Source organism: Ipomoea triloba, chromosome 10 (assembly GCF_003576645.1).
Source record: "Ipomoea triloba cultivar NCNSP0323 chromosome 10, ASM357664v1".
Taxonomy (NCBI): domain Eukaryota; kingdom Viridiplantae; phylum Streptophyta; class Magnoliopsida; order Solanales; family Convolvulaceae; genus Ipomoea; species Ipomoea triloba.
In genome coordinates, this window is record NC_044925.1 from 24,862,195 (window position 1) to 24,879,704 (window position 17,510).

General features: G+C 35.9%; 3 protein-coding genes across 4 annotated transcripts; 2 read left to right on the top strand and 1 right to left on the bottom strand.

Moving 5' to 3' along the window:
• Nucleotides 1–272: 272 nt before the first annotated feature.
• On the bottom strand, nucleotides 273–3,154 carry LOC116031631 (ubiquitin domain-containing protein 1-like). Its single transcript, XM_031273876.1, has 4 exons — nucleotides 2,837–3,154; nucleotides 1,399–1,521; nucleotides 672–791; nucleotides 273–577 (listed from the first exon to the last, which is right to left on the bottom strand). Exons 1-4 carry the CDS (start codon nucleotides 2,871–2,873, stop codon nucleotides 513–515), a joined length of 345 nt encoding a protein of 114 aa, XP_031129736.1. The 5' UTR covers nucleotides 2,874–3,154; the 3' UTR covers nucleotides 273–512.
• A 1,367-nt stretch (nucleotides 3,155–4,521) lies between these two features.
• On the top strand, nucleotides 4,522–7,864 carry LOC116032715 (protein transport protein Sec61 subunit alpha-like). The gene is made up of 7 exons (XM_031275419.1): nucleotides 4,522–4,643; nucleotides 5,703–6,074; nucleotides 6,261–6,488; nucleotides 6,576–6,930; nucleotides 7,006–7,130; nucleotides 7,234–7,369; nucleotides 7,468–7,864. The coding sequence occupies exons 2-7, from the start codon at nucleotides 5,731–5,733 to the stop codon at nucleotides 7,705–7,707; spliced, it is 1,428 nt and encodes a 475-aa protein (XP_031131279.1). The 5' UTR covers nucleotides 4,522–4,643; nucleotides 5,703–5,730; the 3' UTR covers nucleotides 7,708–7,864.
• An 804-nt stretch (nucleotides 7,865–8,668) lies between these two features.
• LOC116032520 (protein HIGH CHLOROPHYLL FLUORESCENCE PHENOTYPE 173, chloroplastic) lies at nucleotides 8,669–17,421 on the top strand. 2 transcript variants are annotated; one of them, XM_031275117.1, is made up of 17 exons: nucleotides 8,669–8,925; nucleotides 10,303–10,542; nucleotides 10,647–10,808; nucleotides 10,985–11,035; nucleotides 11,768–11,902; nucleotides 12,173–12,196; nucleotides 12,362–12,473; nucleotides 13,054–13,179; nucleotides 13,282–13,331; nucleotides 14,476–14,634; nucleotides 14,860–14,955; nucleotides 15,039–15,154; nucleotides 15,274–15,397; nucleotides 15,910–16,023; nucleotides 16,137–16,217; nucleotides 16,397–16,551; nucleotides 17,120–17,421. In XM_031275117.1, exons 1-16 carry the CDS (start codon nucleotides 8,863–8,865, stop codon nucleotides 16,541–16,543), a joined length of 1,800 nt encoding a protein of 599 aa, XP_031130977.1. In that variant the 5' UTR covers nucleotides 8,669–8,862; the 3' UTR covers nucleotides 16,544–16,551; nucleotides 17,120–17,421. The 2 variants fall into 2 exon arrangements, with proteins under 2 accessions (XP_031130977.1, XP_031130976.1); XM_031275116.1 differs by having other exon boundaries at nucleotides 8,670–8,925; nucleotides 17,054–17,421.
• The last annotated feature ends 89 nt before the right edge of the window (nucleotides 17,422–17,510 follow it).

A 17,510-nucleotide genomic window follows, 5' to 3' on the forward strand; every position in this document is an offset into this window, starting at 1 on the left:
GAAAAGACAAGAGAACCGCTTCTAATTTTACCATTTATCATATTTGATCGGGAACATTGATACACTTTTATCTTTACAATATGTTATATTCTGTTAGGTGATGAAAGATATTTGCAACTACTAAGCGTAAATATGCACCAAGTAAACTATACTGGGGTGGAATAGGTTCAACCCTCTTGATAATAATTGAACTCATAATTCTCTGATATGAAAATTATGCTCCACCCACTCGGTAATCCCTTTCAGGGATACCATATATTATATTAACCATATAGAAAATAGACCCTAGTCATTTTAACGCACAAACAGTTGTACTGCGTGAGAACAAGCTAAATATGCTCTTGGTAGTACCATTTCCATTTTCCAGATAACACCAGTTTCTTCATAACAACAACTAATGGGTGAATGCTGCCCAGAAAGCAAAATGAATTGGCAAGGGGAAATGAAATGAAACCAATTTACAAGATCTGCATTCCAAGTGAAGCATCAATCATCTTCCCAATCCCACTGCTTTAGCCATCGCGAATCAAATTCGTTGGTTCACTCAGAACGTACTTTGGCAACTCGTACTTGGCACCTGCATTTAAGCATGAAAGGGGAGGGTGGCTGGGAGGGAGGATACGTTTATTTGTTCTTCGAAATGAAATAGGAAAGTAGTTGAAATCACGGACCTCTCTCGTCGTAGCAGACTGTTAGATCGGGGGCTTGAACAATAATACCAGCGCCATCCACAATAGCTTGGGCGAGGGCTAAATCAGCCTCGGCTGCAGCACAGAGTGCATCCCAGATCTCTGGTAGGGATGCAAAAACAGTTTAGTCTGGTTATATAAAGAGAAGAAAATCACTTTGTTTCTTCCAAACCTGGAAGCCTAAGGTATCAAATGGTTGCTATTCCAGATATTGAACAATTAGACATCAATTTAATCGAGGCTAAGAAAGAGTCCACCTCAATTCCCTCAAATTTATTACTCGGTCATCCAAGATTGAGCCAGAAGCTAAGAACTTTAGGACATTGAAGAACTGTTAGGCACAAAGCAGAGACTCGAGGCACATTGTTATATGAAAATCCCTTTCTCATTTGCAGATTAAAGCTTCATTGAGTTTTAATAAAAGAGAAAAAAGAAAAGGGGATATCGTAGTGTTTGATCGTAAATAAAGCTATTACTTTCAATTTGGTAGATAAATAATAAATTATAATCCTGGCCATTATTTGCAAGGAATTATCATGGAATGTAATATACAAAATTTTGCCAGTCTACTATTCCAACTAAATGTCAGCCAATGCACTTAGATATGATGTCTATAGATTTGCAGATAAAAGTAGTGGCATTTCAAGTCAAGTAAACCAATATGCCCCAGAACTCCTGGAAACTAACCAGAATATTAGAAAACAAATACCTTTTCGACCACCATAGTGTGGAGCAGTGTCCCAAAATTCGTTACGCATCTGCACTAGTTGATCCCTTGTTATCGGTTCTGAATGCTTCCAAGGTTTTGGCTTTCTTATCTTCTTAACAGTCTCTGCAATCAAGTACAATCAAGAAGGCTAAAAGAAACTTACTGAAAGATCTCGGTCAAAAGCTTGTTAAGTGTTTCTGATTATTGACTACTGTGAACTTGTTAAACAAATTGAAGTTAATACTTAAATAGTAGATATTCATATTCCTAAAGTTCTATTCACCCTCAACCCCCCACATTGGGTGTACATTAAATTCATCCATCTGCACAAAAGATTCAATGTTTGTTATGGACAAATTGAACTGTGTATATTTCCCTGATGCCTTCGACGTTAAGCTCAATATATAAACTATCATCTAACGGGTTGATAAATCATAGACATGCATTCATTCTCATTCCCTTCCAAGTCTCTAAGCTCATCTCCAAGCAGTTGGCACTTGAAAAAATGAAGCAAGAAAAATCTAAAAAATAAAAAATAAAAATTCTTGAAATGGTGAGATGACTACCAAAAGGAACTAAAGCTCAAGCCAATTAGTGGCAGACAAGGGCAGCCATAAGGCACTGAAAAATTGGGGTCTGATATCAATTCAGCCATGTGAACCACATGTTCAAACAATCACTAGCATGTCCTTATTCTAGGCCCATACTGCAGCATATTTCCAAGTAGCTAACAACCAAACAGAAAACAATTCCTTTCCTCTCTGACAATATTCTAACAACCGAAGGTTTAACTCTAAATAGCAATTATCCAAAAGTGAGTTGTCACTCTCAGGGCAACCCTTGGTTAGGTTGTAGGCTTGGCATCCTATGTTTAAGGTAGTCAGCTATGGACAACTTAGGTTGGTTTACCTCCTTGTGGTCTTTGGTGGCTAAGGTCACAAAGCAGCAAAGCAGGGTTTACCCAGTGCCCCGACTACGGGTCTCCCTCGTCACCCCAAGATTTGTCACTAGGAGACCAAATATCAACCATTCTTTCAATGAGAACACTAGCAATGCCTGGTAGCAAACTCAACGAGGCAGTTTTCCAACCACCACTGAACTCATGATGTAATCAAGGACATTAGATATTTAAGTAGTACGAGATTCCTATCACCTAGGATAACACTGGCCCCAATTGTACAAATACCTAACTCATACTCAATTCGTCAGAAAACCAACTGCTTACCATTCAATTACTAAACCAAACTACCAATCAGATGGTCCCAGTTCAATAAAAAACACTTCTTGACCACGAAAACAAAATCCCCAAAAATAGGGATTCAGATAAAAACACCAAATGCAACGAAAGATTGATTTTTGCTCAAAGATATGCATCCACGGAAATCTATACAGCAAAGCAAGTATGAGATTAACCCAAAACGAAGAAGAGAAAGAGTACCATCTCCTTTGGAGCGAGTGGATTCAGCGCAGCCCATGGTATGGAGTTTCCCGGAGTGTTGATTAAGTAGCAAAATCAGGAAAAAAATTTATGAAAGAGGCAGAGAGAAGGGATAGGGGGAGTGGGGAATGAATTTCTTGGGAAGGATTTCTGCTATTGCCAGCTATATATACTGTAAATTAGCTGTGCCATTTCTCCTCTCTCTTGAATATATATGTATATCTGTCAGTTGTCACTATGGATGGCATTAGGTGAAAGAGGACTTTCCTTTGTATAGAGAGAGAGAGAGAGAGAGAGAGTCTCTCCCATTGGCTGATTATGCTCTGAATTGTATGCGACTTTGAGTTGTGCGATATTGGGCTGGGGACCGGAAAATGATTGGGTGCTCCGAGTAACAGTGAACTTATGTTGAGTGTTGAACGCCAAGCGCGCGTGATGAAGACACGTGTGGTGCACCATTTTTTTTTACTCCCTATTTATTTATTTTTGTTATAATCCAATTTCCCCAGCCAAGAATCCATCTCAAACCTAAATTCTTAAAGTTGTGATAAGGTAAATCAAACTAATGGTATATTTTTGCACACAAATAGTTTGTCTCAAATCCAAACTTTAAATATTCTTGATATGGATTTAAGTTCTGAATACCCCACCTGGCCTACCCGTAAAAATTAGGAAGCAAATCTTAATGAATGCTTTTATATACTAAACCAATATCCTAGAATCGGATAACCAAAATTGGTCACACACAATAATGTTAGGACTAACATGGATGCTTTGACAAAAGACTAAAAATTAAATAACACATATAAATCTAGAACAAAAAAAATGACTTAACACTTAGAATTGGATACACCAAAATGCTATTCTATTTAATGTCATTTAAACGATTTTTTTGATACTTGGACAGATGACAAAAAATAGTCATGTCACAATAATACTATGATCAAAGTAGATGTTTTAAAAAAAGGATTAAAAGTGAATTGTACATATAAATCTATGACCAAATATGAAATTAACTTTGAATAAAATTTGGTGAGAGAATATAATGAAAATATTCATTTTGATGTAATATTTGGTGAAATTTTTTTGGTATTTTGGTAGAAAATGAGTCGAAGATGACCTTACTTATAACATGTGTTTGGAAATTAAGAAAATGACTTATAGAAATGTTTTATGAAAAATGACTTATTTTACAGAAAACATTTTCCTTTATAGTGTTTGGTTGTACTTTATAAATTTGTCTTTGTGTGTTTGGTTTATTTTCCAAAAAATGAGTAGAATTGTATAATTAAACACTAGTTTCATAAAAAATTAAGTGTTATTTAATAATTTTTTTTAAAAAAAGAACAATGATTTTTCAATTAAAAAAAACAGAAGTCAGCTTCGAACTGATTTCCGTTGAAAACCAGATATTTATGCTTTCCGTTGAGACCAAATTTAATATGGTTTCCGTCGAGAACCCAAGACTGGATCTTGACGGAAACCATTAATACGGGTTCATTCGATATAGAGAAGACTGTGGTGAAAAATGACTTACCAAAAAAAGAATTTTTTTTTTTCACAAAATTGATTTAATTTTCCAGGTTGATTTCCATTAACTTTAATAGTTTTCCATTTCCAACTATAATGTATATGGAATTGAGTGCAAGTTTGGCTTGATTGGTTAATATATTAGACACGTGCCAGAGAGAAATGATCTCCTGTAGTGCTGCTCCTCTAGTTGACTAGAAATAACCCTAGATTAGATATTTAAGACTGGGAGAGATTTTTCTTCGTGTTCTTACGGATCTCCTCATCTCCATTTCTCGTGAGTATCTTTCATCCTTTAAAACACGTATTTTATGCTTTTAAATCTATGGATCTGGATAGGAATGTTGTTGATTTGAAGGTGAATGATCGATGTAGCTGTTATATATAATTGATATGAGAATGGTTATGGTTCTTTTCATAATAACGTCGACGTAGCAAAATTTTGAGATCAGCACAGAGTTTGGTGAAATTAGAAACGAGAAGTCTGTTTGTTGTATCCATGGGTCCGCTGTTTCGGTCTATGATGTCGAGAACTCGCAGTTGTATTGTATGCTCATTTGCATTTCTCAGATTGTATCGCAGATTTAATAGCTGAAAATGTTTTAGTTGTTACCAGCTCAAATCCATACTTCTTAGGGAAATTTAACTGCTCTACGGTTTGTTCCAGATACAATTTACAGGGAGATTTTAGCTGTGAGTCTGCAGTAGGAAAGCTTTACTATTCTTTACACGAAAATCTACTCTAGTAGCATTTTACTAATGAATTATATGACACAGGCATTTCATTTTAAAAATTTCCTATGAATTGCAAGTAGCATGCTATTCACTTTAGAACTTCATTACATTTGTATTTTGTTGTAAACTTTCCGATATTAGATAGTGATTTGTTGTCAATTCTGCACTGACTTTTAGCTTTTATCAGTTCGTATATATGAATTAAGAATTGTTGGATTGGCATGAAAGGTTCCCAATGGATGTAGTTGGTTTTGTGCATTACACGTCTGTTTGGTTGCTAACTTGATAATTTTATAATGATGCTTATTTGGTGAATGCATGGATATTCTAACTTATGGAAAATCTTGCTGGCAGATTTTATGGTGGATTTGACTGGTTTTGAGGCAACATTGTATTAATGCTTATGAGGGTTTACTTTGATCATTTTCTTGGTTCTAAAATTTTGTATCTAGTATTTCAGTTCTGTTGTCTGCATAACTATGCATTTTAGTAACCTGATTTCATTTATAATTTCACAATTAAATGTGATACAGCTGTTTAGTTTTTATTTTATTTGTCAGTTGTAGACAATCTAAATGGTTTTATGTGGATGAGTAAGCAGGTGGATATATTTTGTTGATCTTGTGAAAATGGGTGGAGGATTCAGAGTACTGCATCTTGTCAAACCATTTCTTTCATTTCTGCCTGAAGTTCAGAGTGCTGACCGGAAGGTTCCGTTTAGAGAGAAGGTCATATACACTGTTATCTCTCTTTTCATCTTCCTGGTCTGCAGTCAGCTGCCTCTGTATGGCATACATTCTACAACTGGGGCTGATCCCTTTTACTGGATGCGTGTAATTCTTGCATCAAACCGTGGTACAGTCATGGAACTGGGAATTACACCAATTGTCACTTCTGGACTGGTGATGCAGCTATTGGCTGGTTCAAAGATTATTGAAGTGGACAACAATGTCCGAGAGGACCGTGCACTCTTGTGAGTTAATCTCTCCCTTTTTTTCTTCTTTAATTTTATATGAAAACAAATCATGTAATTTTGTACAAGCTTTCATTTATCAAGATTCCTTTCGTGACCCCACCATGTGATGCAACTATAATCAAATTTTCTCTTGTACCAGTTGCCCTCTTACCGTATCTTCCTAATAAAAGTTTTATCCTGCAGAAATGGTGCTCAAAAGTTGTTAGGTATCCTGATTGCAGTTGGGGAAGCAGTAGCTTATGTCCTTTCAGGGATGTATGGCAGTGTCAATCAATTGGGTGTTGGGAATGCTATTCTTATTATCATTCAGCTTTGCTTTGCTGGTATTATTGTCATATGCTTAGATGAACTCCTTCAGAAAGGATATGGTCTTGGCTCAGGAATTTCCCTATTTATAGCTACCAACATCTGGTAACTTTTTAATATGCTTTACAAGTCTAGTCTTGGTCTTGTATATTGTTGGCCCTTAGCACATCAACATTTTTATTGACGTTGCAGTGAAAGCATTATCTGGAAAGCATTTAGTCCCACTACCATCAATACTGGACGTGGAGCTGAATTTGAAGGTGCCATTATTGCTCTGTTCCATCTACTGATAGCTAGGACAGACAAAGTCCGTGCTCTTAGAGAGGCTTTCTACCGACAAAATCTTCCCAATGTTACAAATCTGCTTGCCACAGTGCTGATCTTCCTAATAGTTATCTATTTCCAAGGCTTCCGTGTTGTTCTCCCTGTCAGATCAAAGAATGCTCGTGGACAGCAAGGCTCTTATCCAATAAAGCTCTTCTATACATCCAACATGCCTATTATTCTTCAGTCTGCCCTCGTATCCAACCTTTATTTCATTTCTCAGGTACATAAATCATTTTGGTATTCTGTTGAATGTCTAATGATTATAAAGTCCAATAACTGTTTTTGTCATGTACAGTTGCTATACAGGAAATACAGTGGGAACATTTTTGTCAATTTGTTGGGCACATGGAAGGAATCTGAATACTCGGGCCAGTCTGTTCCTGTTGGTGGACTTGCTTACTATGTTACTGCACCATCAAGGTAATGTAAATTGACCATCCATATTTTAGTCTGTGCAATTAACCATTTGTTTCCCATATTGTTCAACCCACTTTGATTTTTTGTATTTGGGATCATATTTCAGCTTGGCAGATATGTTGGCAAATCCATTCCATGCTCTTTTCTACATTGTGTTCATGCTTTCAGCCTGTGCTTTGTTCTCAAAGACATGGATTGAAGTATCTGGCTCTTCAGCCAGAGATGTTGCCAAGCAGCTTAAGGTAAGATGAGACTCTTAGCATTATTCGGTAGATTCCAGATGGCATTTTACCCTAAGTCTATAAGCTGTAATGACATATATTGGCGGAAAAATTTGCAGGAGCAACAAATGGTGATGCCAGGACACCGCGATTCCAATCTGCAGAAGGAATTGAACCGTTACATTCCTACAGCAGCCGCTTTTGGTGGAATGTGCATTGGCGCTCTGACGGTGTTGGCAGACATGATGGGAGCCATAGGTTCAGGAACCGGAATTCTTCTTGCAGTGACAATCATATACCAGTATTTTGAGACATTTGAGAAGGAGAAGGCCAGCGAACTAGGTTTCTTGGGACTGTAGGCTGTAGACAGATGATCCCACATTTGTAGTGTTTCTGTTACTAACATATTTTTGCCCCTTGCCCTTTCCTTCAATGTTAAACCTAGACAAGAAGATAATACATGTTCAAAGAACAATAATTTTGCAGAGTTTTCTTCAAAGTATTCTTTTATTACGATTTCCTCTTCGTGAAAATTTTTCTTTAATATGTGTATTGCAATGGGCCGGCAGCCCACATTTGTCTTGTTTCGGGCCAATACGACAGGGTTTAACTTGTGAACCTTGATTCAAAAATAATCTTTAGATTTTGTAGTTGTAATTGACCAATTGTTATATCAATCATTATTGCATGGACCATGGTGGACTAAAAATAAAAAGTACATTATTATTAAAGGTACATTATTTTTGTACCGTAGGTATATTATTTTAAGGTACATTATTTTTGTATTAAAGGTACATTATTTGATAGTACAGTACAAAAATAATGTACCTTCAGTACAAAAATAATGTACTTTTTATTTTTGGTCCACAACTGTGTGGACCATGGTCCATACAATAATTTGCCTTGTTATATCATGGACCATTGATATAACATATATTTATAGTTAACAGGTTAACACATAATATGATAGTTTAATTGCAAGTATAGAATATGTGAATTTGAAGGTTATTTTTGAATCAGAGTCTACAATGCATGATAGACCTTGACTCATGGTATAATTTAACGCACCTAGTTCATGGTATAATTTAATGCAAGCTGACACATTTTATACTTACAATATACAGTTAAAGGTCAATTTATGTGTCATGTATGTATCTGTAGTTATGTCTGTAATTATCATATTAGGCTTTTAATTTATTTATTGGTACAAAAATTAGTAAATGCTGGAATTTAATATGAAATCCTGGTTCAAGGATATATCAATTGTCAGGAAACAGGTATAACCACGTACACAATTCGAATCAAATTCCGTGCTGAGCTTATATGTGGACATGTGGTGTAAATTAGCTCCATAAAAAATTAAAAAGAGAAAAGACAAAGAAGACGAAGAAGCAGTTGCTCCACCGCTACCGTCTACTGGTTTCTAGTGTCAAATGTCAACTACCACCGTACCACGGGGAGGCATGACAAGTGGATTGGTTCACTAATCAGTCATCAGTGCAGTGTGCGAAAGGATGGACTGTTTTTGCGGTGTAAACAAGACACTTCCTTCTTGCTCAGCCGTCCTCAATTTCCGGGTGAGATATTTTGCTTAAAAGGAACTGAATTGAATTGAATGAATGCTTTCTCGCATGTTTTCTGAGTACGATTCGGCCCGCGTTTCATCAGTTCGATAAGAGTTGGAGCTTTAATTTGCTGCTTTTGAAATGCTATAAATATTTCAGAGTTCAGACTATTCCGTACATGACTAATTGCCTTTCGGCGTGGAGTAGCAGAATAGGAGCTATGGCTTTCTGTCTTTCTGGCTCCGAAATTTCTGTTTCCGATATCTCATCTCATCTGGGCTCCTTTCCATGCATTACTATTCCCTTATCCCAATTTCGTTTCTGCTATATACTTCAATTTTCTTGGGATATTGTTGCTCGTGGTACAAACTGCGTCTTTGACTCTTTGTAGTCTCTTGTCGAATGCATTAACTATTTCATTCATTTCAGTATGTGCAGAGTGTTCTCTAGGATCTAAATCACTTTATGCTGAATTTTGAGCTTATTAGAGTATTCTATCACTACTTTGAATTGCACAAGATATTCTGTTTGCAGGTTTTTAATTGTAATTTTTTTTCTTCCTGTTTTGGTATATTTGGTGGCATTGAGTATTGGACATGAACCCTCTTATATAAACTCTTAAGCTGAAGCCACTGGATTTCTGGTCCTTGGCAGGGTTATTAATTGCTTACTTACGTATTACATACAATTGGAATTTTGTGACAACATAAGCATAGGCTCTTCACCTTATTTTACATGCAATCGTAAATTATGGAGTACATTATCTTTATTTATCCTCTAATTCTTAGCAGCTATTCAAAGTGGAATTACATATCAAACAACTATCATTTCAATTAACATGCTTCCTAATTGCAGTTAAGTAATCTTAATCTGTATCAAACAGTGTGAAAGTGTGAAAAAGATAAACCGTATGTTGGAAACATGATCTTCACCAACCACAAGCAAAATGGATTGTTGGACATCTAAAGTTCCATTGTGTCAATGGCTCACATGTTTGTGTTCTTAAATTGGTGAATTCTACTGTCTACATAATTGTATTCCACCACCAGAGGGATGGCCAAGAGCCATTCTGGGAAACTTGTATTTATTTGAGTTGTTTCTGTTTTTACACTAGGTATACGATGTAATCTGTAGCCTATACGGTATTGCTATAAAGATAATATCTTGTCTAGAGATTCAAACTGAAATTTTGGATACATTATGTTGCTTTCCCTTATGCTGCACATCTTGAGCTTTAAGTTTTCATGTCTTCGTTCTTGACAAAGTTAGCTGTCAGTAGAGTGTAGTAGTAGTTTGGCTTATGTATTGAGCTGTTTCCTTACACATTACATGTGTTATGTGTATCATTTGTCTACATATTTTTAGTGACATAGTTAACTGATATTGCAGGGTTTTTCATCTGTTGGTGTAGGATATTCTGAAAAATCTTTACTTCCACCATTTCCACTTTCTAAACCCTGCCACCAACTTAAGATCAAAGCTCAACCTTTTCTAAGAAAACAAAGTCCTCTGCATCTCTCTTTTACAACATATAAGGGCCCTTTTGCACAAAGTAGACAGCAACCTTGGGACTTTGGAAGATTCGTGAGTACATTGTATTATTTCAACGGACCTCCCTCCCCTTCCAAGGTTGGGTTGCTTTCTCTTGTAATTGTTTTTTTTTTCCTTTCTCTTGTCTATGCATATGTGTGGTGGTCTTAAACACATCTAACAAGGTTGGTCTATGTTTGAAGTTCTTCGAATTTCTGATTGAGAAACTATCTGGTCCATCACCTAGTAAGCCGGTAAAATCGATGGATTCTTCTGGGATCATCCTTGTTGCTGGAGCCACAGGTGGTGTTGGAAGAAGAGTAGTAGACATCTTGCGCAGCAAAGGGTTGTCTGTCCGAGCACTGGTATTTACCTGCAATCTACTGCCCTTTTTAATAGCCAATCTGTCAAAAGGTTCTGAATGTGAAAGTGGTATATGATTTCAAGACATTTTCAAGACATAAATACAAAGGCAATAGATAATTAAATTTCTTACATCACTGTCATGTATGGTAATATTTGTGAAACAAAATCCTCTCAGGTCAGAAATGAAGAGAAGGCGAGAAAAATGTTTGGTGAAGATGTTGATCTGGTAGGTTATCTTCAAGTTTGCGATGATAAATTTGGTATTAAAATATTTCTGCTCTTTGTTGCCCCAGCATGAGTAGAAGACTGCACAGCTGATCCTGAATGCAAACTTTCTATTTTCATTCGATTTGAGTGGGATGGATTATACAAAATATAGAGACTATGGGTTCAAAAATTTACTTTTGAAATGGGGATTTATTGCTTCTTGGGAAAGATATAGTCATCAATGGAATTCAATAGTACTAATTGGAACTCAATGGACTTGTTTTAAATTAGAAGTTTCTGAGTTAAGGCCTTACAATTTAATATGGAGTATTTACCAATGTTTCTTGTAGAAAGGTGGTGTGTCTAATGGAAAATAGGGTCACTATGGGATAGGTACCAGAGTGACATTGAAGATGGTGGAAATTTTTACAGAAGATTAAAATGTCAGAATCTCCTCTCTCTCCTTTTTTTTTTTTTTTTTTTTTTTTTTCGGTTTTTAAATAATACAGTAATAATTTAAACTAACAATTTCTGAATTGTCTCTTTAAAATTGTGTGAATAGTTAGTCATCAGACTGTCTTCTGGTCTGTTAAACATTTGATCCTGGAAAAATGGATGCAATTATGGTCCATTACAATGAGTTCTGTTTTCTCATTTTTGATGGGTACTCTTAAATTGCAGAAGTTCACTGCTAATATGATCATGTGTGAATGCAGAAATATGATTGTGTTTGCTGTGACTAAATATTCAGATTGTAGGTGATATCACTAAGGCTAGCACTCTGCTCCCTGAGTATTTCAAAGGAGTGAGAAAGGTTATTAATGCTGTTTCAGTTATTGTTGGCCCCAAGGAAGGGGATACCCCTGACAGGGCCAAATACAGTCAGGTAAAAATCAAGTCTCTAATAATTAAGGGCAACTCCTTTCATTATTTTCCTATGAAGTTAAATAAATAATTTCAAGTGAAATTTTAATCTAATTTTGGTTTTATTCCTTCAAATTCCTATCCTATATTGATTTTCAAATCCTTCTAAACTATTCACCTGTATTAGAACTTGTCTCTCTTCTAGTATGTTTTCTAAGTTCCATCCCTTTCCCCCTTTGTCATGATTTGTCGGCTCCATTTTGACATGTCTTTTATCTGATGTTTCTAACAGGGGATCAAGTTCTTTGAACCAGAGGTGGTCAACTTATTTCATGACTTATGGAGTTGGTTCTGTGCTATTTTCTTATATAGATTAGCAAACTCACTAGTCTCTTATTTCTCTCTCTCTCTCTCTCTCTCTCTCTCTCTCTCTCTCTCTCTCTCTCAATTATTTGACATCCACCTTTGCATGCGAAAACAGATAAAAGGTTCTTCACCTGAAATGGTTGAGTACATCGGTATGAAAAATTTAATCACTGCTGTGAAGGATGGTGTTGGGCTTCGTAAGGGAAAACTTATATTTGGATTTGAAGGTATGATCTTGTAAAAAAACTGTATTACTTGATAAGTATAAGATTTATGAGTCATTATCGTCCACCAAAGCCAAGGGCTATATTCAGTCAACGTAAGTGTTTACTTCTCTGTGATCACAAATACATTTAAAGGATGGACTGTGCCAAAAAAGTTAAATGTTAATTCATGGAAGATTGTTTAGTTGTATCATCATGAATAAAATCAAAGACAAAAATGTCTGCAAAAAAAAAAAAAAGCATTTTCAACTTGTCTGTTTTGCATATATTGGGGAATAATGACTATGTATGCACTCAAACTAGTATGCTATCTAGTCACATTGCTGAGGATTAATAATCCCAACTCTTTGCCAATTAATTCAATTCCTGTTAACATTGCATTACTAACCAGTGTATAAAAGTGAATTTATTTTGCAATGATTACTAAATATTCAGCAAAATCAATCTAATCCTTGAATTACTGATTACTGTCTGTTTTATGTTTTTTCTTCTCCCCCCCCCCCCCCCCTGATTTTCTCCCTTACTGTCACTAATTACTGTAATATATCGGCTTAAGTTCACTTCATTCTGAATAATTTTGCAGGCAATTTGTCTCAAACACGTGAATGGGGTGCCTTAGATGATGTTGTGATGGGAGGAGTAAGTGAAAGCACATTCCTGATAGATCCAACCGGTGGGGAAAATGGTGAACCAACAGGGATTTTCAAAGGTTTGCTTAAATTTTAAATGATTTTGAGGGAGAAATGCCAAAGTACTTCATGATCAGTGGCTAATATCTATGCTCAATTAAATTTATTGATTTTGTGTCCAGGAGTTGTTACCACTGCAAATAATGGAGGTTTCGCCAGTACGAGGACAAAGGTGAAGATTTCTTTCTTACACTGTCTAGTGCTTGGTACATTTCATTCTTGCTTCTGTTCCATTTTTATTTTTTACAGTCAAAGTTCTGAATTGTGGTCTACCTGTCCCCCTCACCACCCCCACCACCAAAAAAAAAAAAAAAAAAAAAAAAAAAAAAAAAAAAACAAAANNNNCCCCCCCCCCCCCCCCCCCCCCCCCACCCCAAAAAAAAAAAAAAAAAAAAAGTAAAAAAGTAAAAAGTAGTGATGGTACATTTCATTCTTGCTTCTAGTTGCTACTTTGGTTGTTAGTACTTTACATTGTCTAACACAGCTAGGTTGGATTAGGCATTAGGAGTGTTGAGTTGATCAAACTTGCCACAATTCTGCTTGTTCTTTTTTGTTTGTGTGCTTTTAGACTTTTCACAATTTTACAGAATGAGAAGCATCTTTGAGGAAATTCTAAATGACCTAAATCTATAATTTTTGGTTTGTTGAATCACTGAAAATCGATATTGTATCCCTTGACTAGCATTTGTTGTACATGAAACTCAAGAGGTATGTGTACTGAGATCTACTCCTTTTCTTGACCCTTAGTGTTGGACAAGAGGTATCATCTGCAGCTCTTGAATCTTTAGTTGGTTGCTATTTCTATTTACCAATCTTTTGGCACTAGGATGGACTACCCTGTAATTCTGTACTTGGTTTGCCTTTCTCGCTCAATGTTATGTAGAATGAGCCTTACTTAATGTCGATCAGTTGGGATTAGCTAATCGAGTGGGAGGTTGTGGGAATGTAATAAGTTCATATAAACTAGTCATTAGTTCATTACTAATCATAGGCATATGATCCTTTAAAAGTCTTGCAAACAAATGCCTCCTTGGTGCCTTGGAGCAGATCAAATGTGTAGTACATGATTGGCTGCCTTGTGGAAGGACTCCCCAATCTTTTGAATCCAGAAAATCATTCAAGTCACTGATATTTTTATAATCTGACCATATTCTTTTATATATTTGATATTGGATTTGAACAAGCTTTATCAGGACAAAGTTTTATCTCATGCTCAACAATATATTTGACCTTAAAATGTGATCTTATCTTTTTCTTGTTCTTTTACATTTTATTTTTGGTTTTTTTAAATGAGTTCTCTCTGTGTCCATTTTCAGAATTTTTCTGTACCAGAAGATCTTTCTGCTTATGATGGCCTGGAGCTGCGGCTAAGAGGTGATGGCTACCGTTATAAGCTTATCATTCGCACTAGCCGTGATTGGGACACTGTGGGTTATACAGCGAGCTTTGACACAGTGGCGGGTCAATGGCAATCGGTTAGTGGCATTGTTGCTTCAAAAGAAAGGAACTAACTCATTTCTTATAATAAAGAAAATTGGTTGAAAATTTAGCAAAACAAAATTTCATGGTTTACAGATTATGTAGGGGCATATCTCAATAAAACATTAAAATGTAGCACAAAGATCAAACAAGGAAAAAAGCCAGTTTTATTATTTATGCCTATGAAGCTCATTTTAGATCTTTGATGACCTACTTTCCAGATTCGTTTGCCTTTCTCTTCTTTGAGGCCTATTTTTCGAGCACGAACAGTACCAGATGCGCCACCTTTTGACGCAAGCCAAATTATATCATTGCAGGTATGTTAGTATTTTTATTTGGCACTTCTTTTGCTGTTTAACATATTCTTATGTCTACTTTAACGAAATATTGTAATATGCAGTTGATGTTCAGTAAGTTCGAGTATGATGGTAAACTAAACCCAACTTTCAAGGAAGGTCCTTTTCAACTTCCGTTATCACAAATTCGTGCATACATAAAGGATCCTATCACTCCCAGGTTAATTTCAAATATATTGGCTAACAATTGTTGAATTTGATTCTATCCAGTGCATTAAACTTGGAAGATTTTATAAACCCTGCCTTTATTTATTTATTTCTTCGGTGTTGCAACTATAGGTTTGTACACGTGGGGTCTGCAGGTGTTACTCGACCTGAAAGACCAGGACTAGATTTGAGCAAACAGCCTCCTGCTGTGCGTTTGAACAAGGAATTGGGCTTCATCTTGACATTTAAGCTAAAGGTTCATTGATTTCTTAATGCATGTTATTCTCAATTTTAATTGGTGCAATTTCTCTGTTACTTTTACTTAGTTCATGTGCCAATTCATAATTTACAAGATCCAAGCTGATCTTACTTTAAAGGCAAACAAGAACATGGATCCATTGAATGGAAAACCTTCTAAGTATTTGAAATGTGGATTCTTGACAAAAGTTGAGACTTGAGAGGAATATTATAATTTTTTCTGGTGTTTAATATAGAAGAGGCTATTAAGAAGACCTCAATATCTATTGCAAACAAAAGGCACTTCAAAATTTTCTATCAACATTACTAAGCTTCTCTTGGTTATTTTTCATTGGATAAGATAAAGGAGAAGTAAACATAAGGGTTGCAACCTTCTCTGCCTCATTTGGAATAACTGCATTTTCTTTTGGCTAATGCACTGCTTAATACTAAGGTTAAACCATGCTCTGAATGCTTGTTTACTCTCTTTTATGTTATCTTTTGTTGTTGTTTTCGGTTGCTCTTCGTCAGGGAGAGGATTTGGTGAGGGAAAGTGGAATTCCATATACAATAGTGAGGCCTTGTGCTTTGACTGAAGAACCTGCTGGAGCCGATCTCATTTTTGATCAAGGAGACAATATAACAGTATGTATTGTCTATATTGTCCAGAAGTCTATTATGGTTTTGTAAAAACGACTTCTAAAGTGAAGGCTATACTTTCCCTGTTTGCGTTTTGACTAAATTATTATCACATGCAGGGAAAGATATCCAGGGAAGAAGTTGCTCGGATATGTGTGGCTGCTCTAGAAAGCCCATATGCATGTGACAAGACATTTGAGGTTGCGATTTCCTCATGCCATCTATATTCCATAACTGTGAACAATTTTTGGTAGACCTCATTGCATGAAGCTCAGCTTGTTAGTGTTTAAAAGCTTGTGGAAGAATTCCCTACGTCCTCAACTTTCCTCACGAAGAAATAATGGGTATCAGTATAACGATATGAATTCTTATGTGACAGGTCAAGAGTGTTATTCCATTTAGCGAGCCATTCACTGTGGATCCTGAAAACCCCCCTCCAGAAAAAGATTACGATGTTTACTTCAAGACTCTGAAAGAAGGCATCACTGGGAAAGAAAGCCTCGAGCCAACCCCTGTTGCTGCATAACGAACAAGGTATGTTCATGTTGAATATTGCATCCTAACTAGGTGTTGACTGTTGACACATTTTTATTTATTTATTTTAAGAATAGAAAAACATCCATTAATACGATAAAGAAACATCACAAATAAAAAGAAGGGAGAATCCCATCCAGACCTCCGGACCAATCTGAAAATCCATATATAGCCTGTGCTAACACGTGTGTTATGTGGTTAGCCGATCTCCTAACATGACAAATGCTAGCACTGCCTATATCCTATAATAGCTGAATACAATCCATTTAAATTTTAAACTATCAATGAATTAAAAACTTGAAAGGAACTTTAGCTTACATGATTTTAAGAAGCTAACAATATAGGTACCTAATGAAAGCCGTGCACTTGTTATATTGTTCAGATGTTGTAGCCTTGTAGGGGTGAAATCTAGACAAGAGTACAATTTTGAAAATGTGTGTTCCTTTTACCCATCAGTGTAAATATATACCCTATTGAAAGTCGTACACTTGTTATTGTTCAGATTTTGTAGGGGTGAAATCTATACAAGAGTACAACTTTGAAACTTTGTGTTCCTTTTACCCATCAGTGTAAATATATCTTGTCTGAGCTCTGTGGTGGATAGATTCTTCTCCAACGTGGAAAGCTCAAGGAAGGACGTGACGAAAAAGGTGACTTTATCAAACTAAGACAAAGTTCAATCCACGTAAAGATACACTTTTCACCTTCTAAAATAGAAATGTATTATATGTGCCCTTATCTGATTTACACTCTGCTTCCCTATTAATGCTACCACTAAAATGCATCTTACCTGGTTTTACTTGAACTATCATTATCAAGAACAAACCAAAAGTTATCAAGGGAATATATACCCAAATCTTACTATACTCAGTTATACATGCACTTTTCTTATGTTGTTACTTGTTACTGCTATTCTTGTATACTGAGCCCGACCCTAGCCAACAAATGACCATAAGGAA

Coding starts and splice junctions, on each gene's coding strand:
- LOC116031631 (XM_031273876.1), bottom strand. CDS start 2,873: ATGGGCTGCGCTGAATCCACTCGCTCCAAAGGAGATG. Junction 1,522..2,836: donor CACTCGCTCCAAAGGAGATG/GTACTCTTTCTC, acceptor ACTTGATTGCAG/AGACTGTTAAGAAGATAAGA. Junction 578..671: donor AGTCTGCTACGACGAGAGAG/GTCCGTGATTTC, acceptor GCTTAAATGCAG/GTGCCAAGTACGAGTTGCCA.
- LOC116032715 (XM_031275419.1), top strand. CDS start 5,731: ATGGGTGGAGGATTCAGAGTACTGCATCTTGTCAAACCATTTCTTTCA. Junction 6,075..6,260: donor CGAGAGGACCGTGCACTCTT/GTGAGTTAATCT, acceptor TTTATCCTGCAG/AAATGGTGCTCAAAAGTTGT. Junction 7,370..7,467: donor ATGTTGCCAAGCAGCTTAAG/GTAAGATGAGAC, acceptor AAAAATTTGCAG/GAGCAACAAATGGTGATGCC.
- LOC116032520 (XM_031275117.1), top strand. CDS start 8,863: ATGGACTGTTTTTGCGGTGTAAACAAGACACTTCCTTCTTGCTCAGCC. Junction 10,543..10,646: donor GACCTCCCTCCCCTTCCAAG/GTTGGGTTGCTT, acceptor CTATGTTTGAAG/TTCTTCGAATTTCTGATTGA. Junction 12,197..12,361: donor TCAAGTTCTTTGAACCAGAG/GTGGTCAACTTA, acceptor ATGCGAAAACAG/ATAAAAGGTTCTTCACCTGA.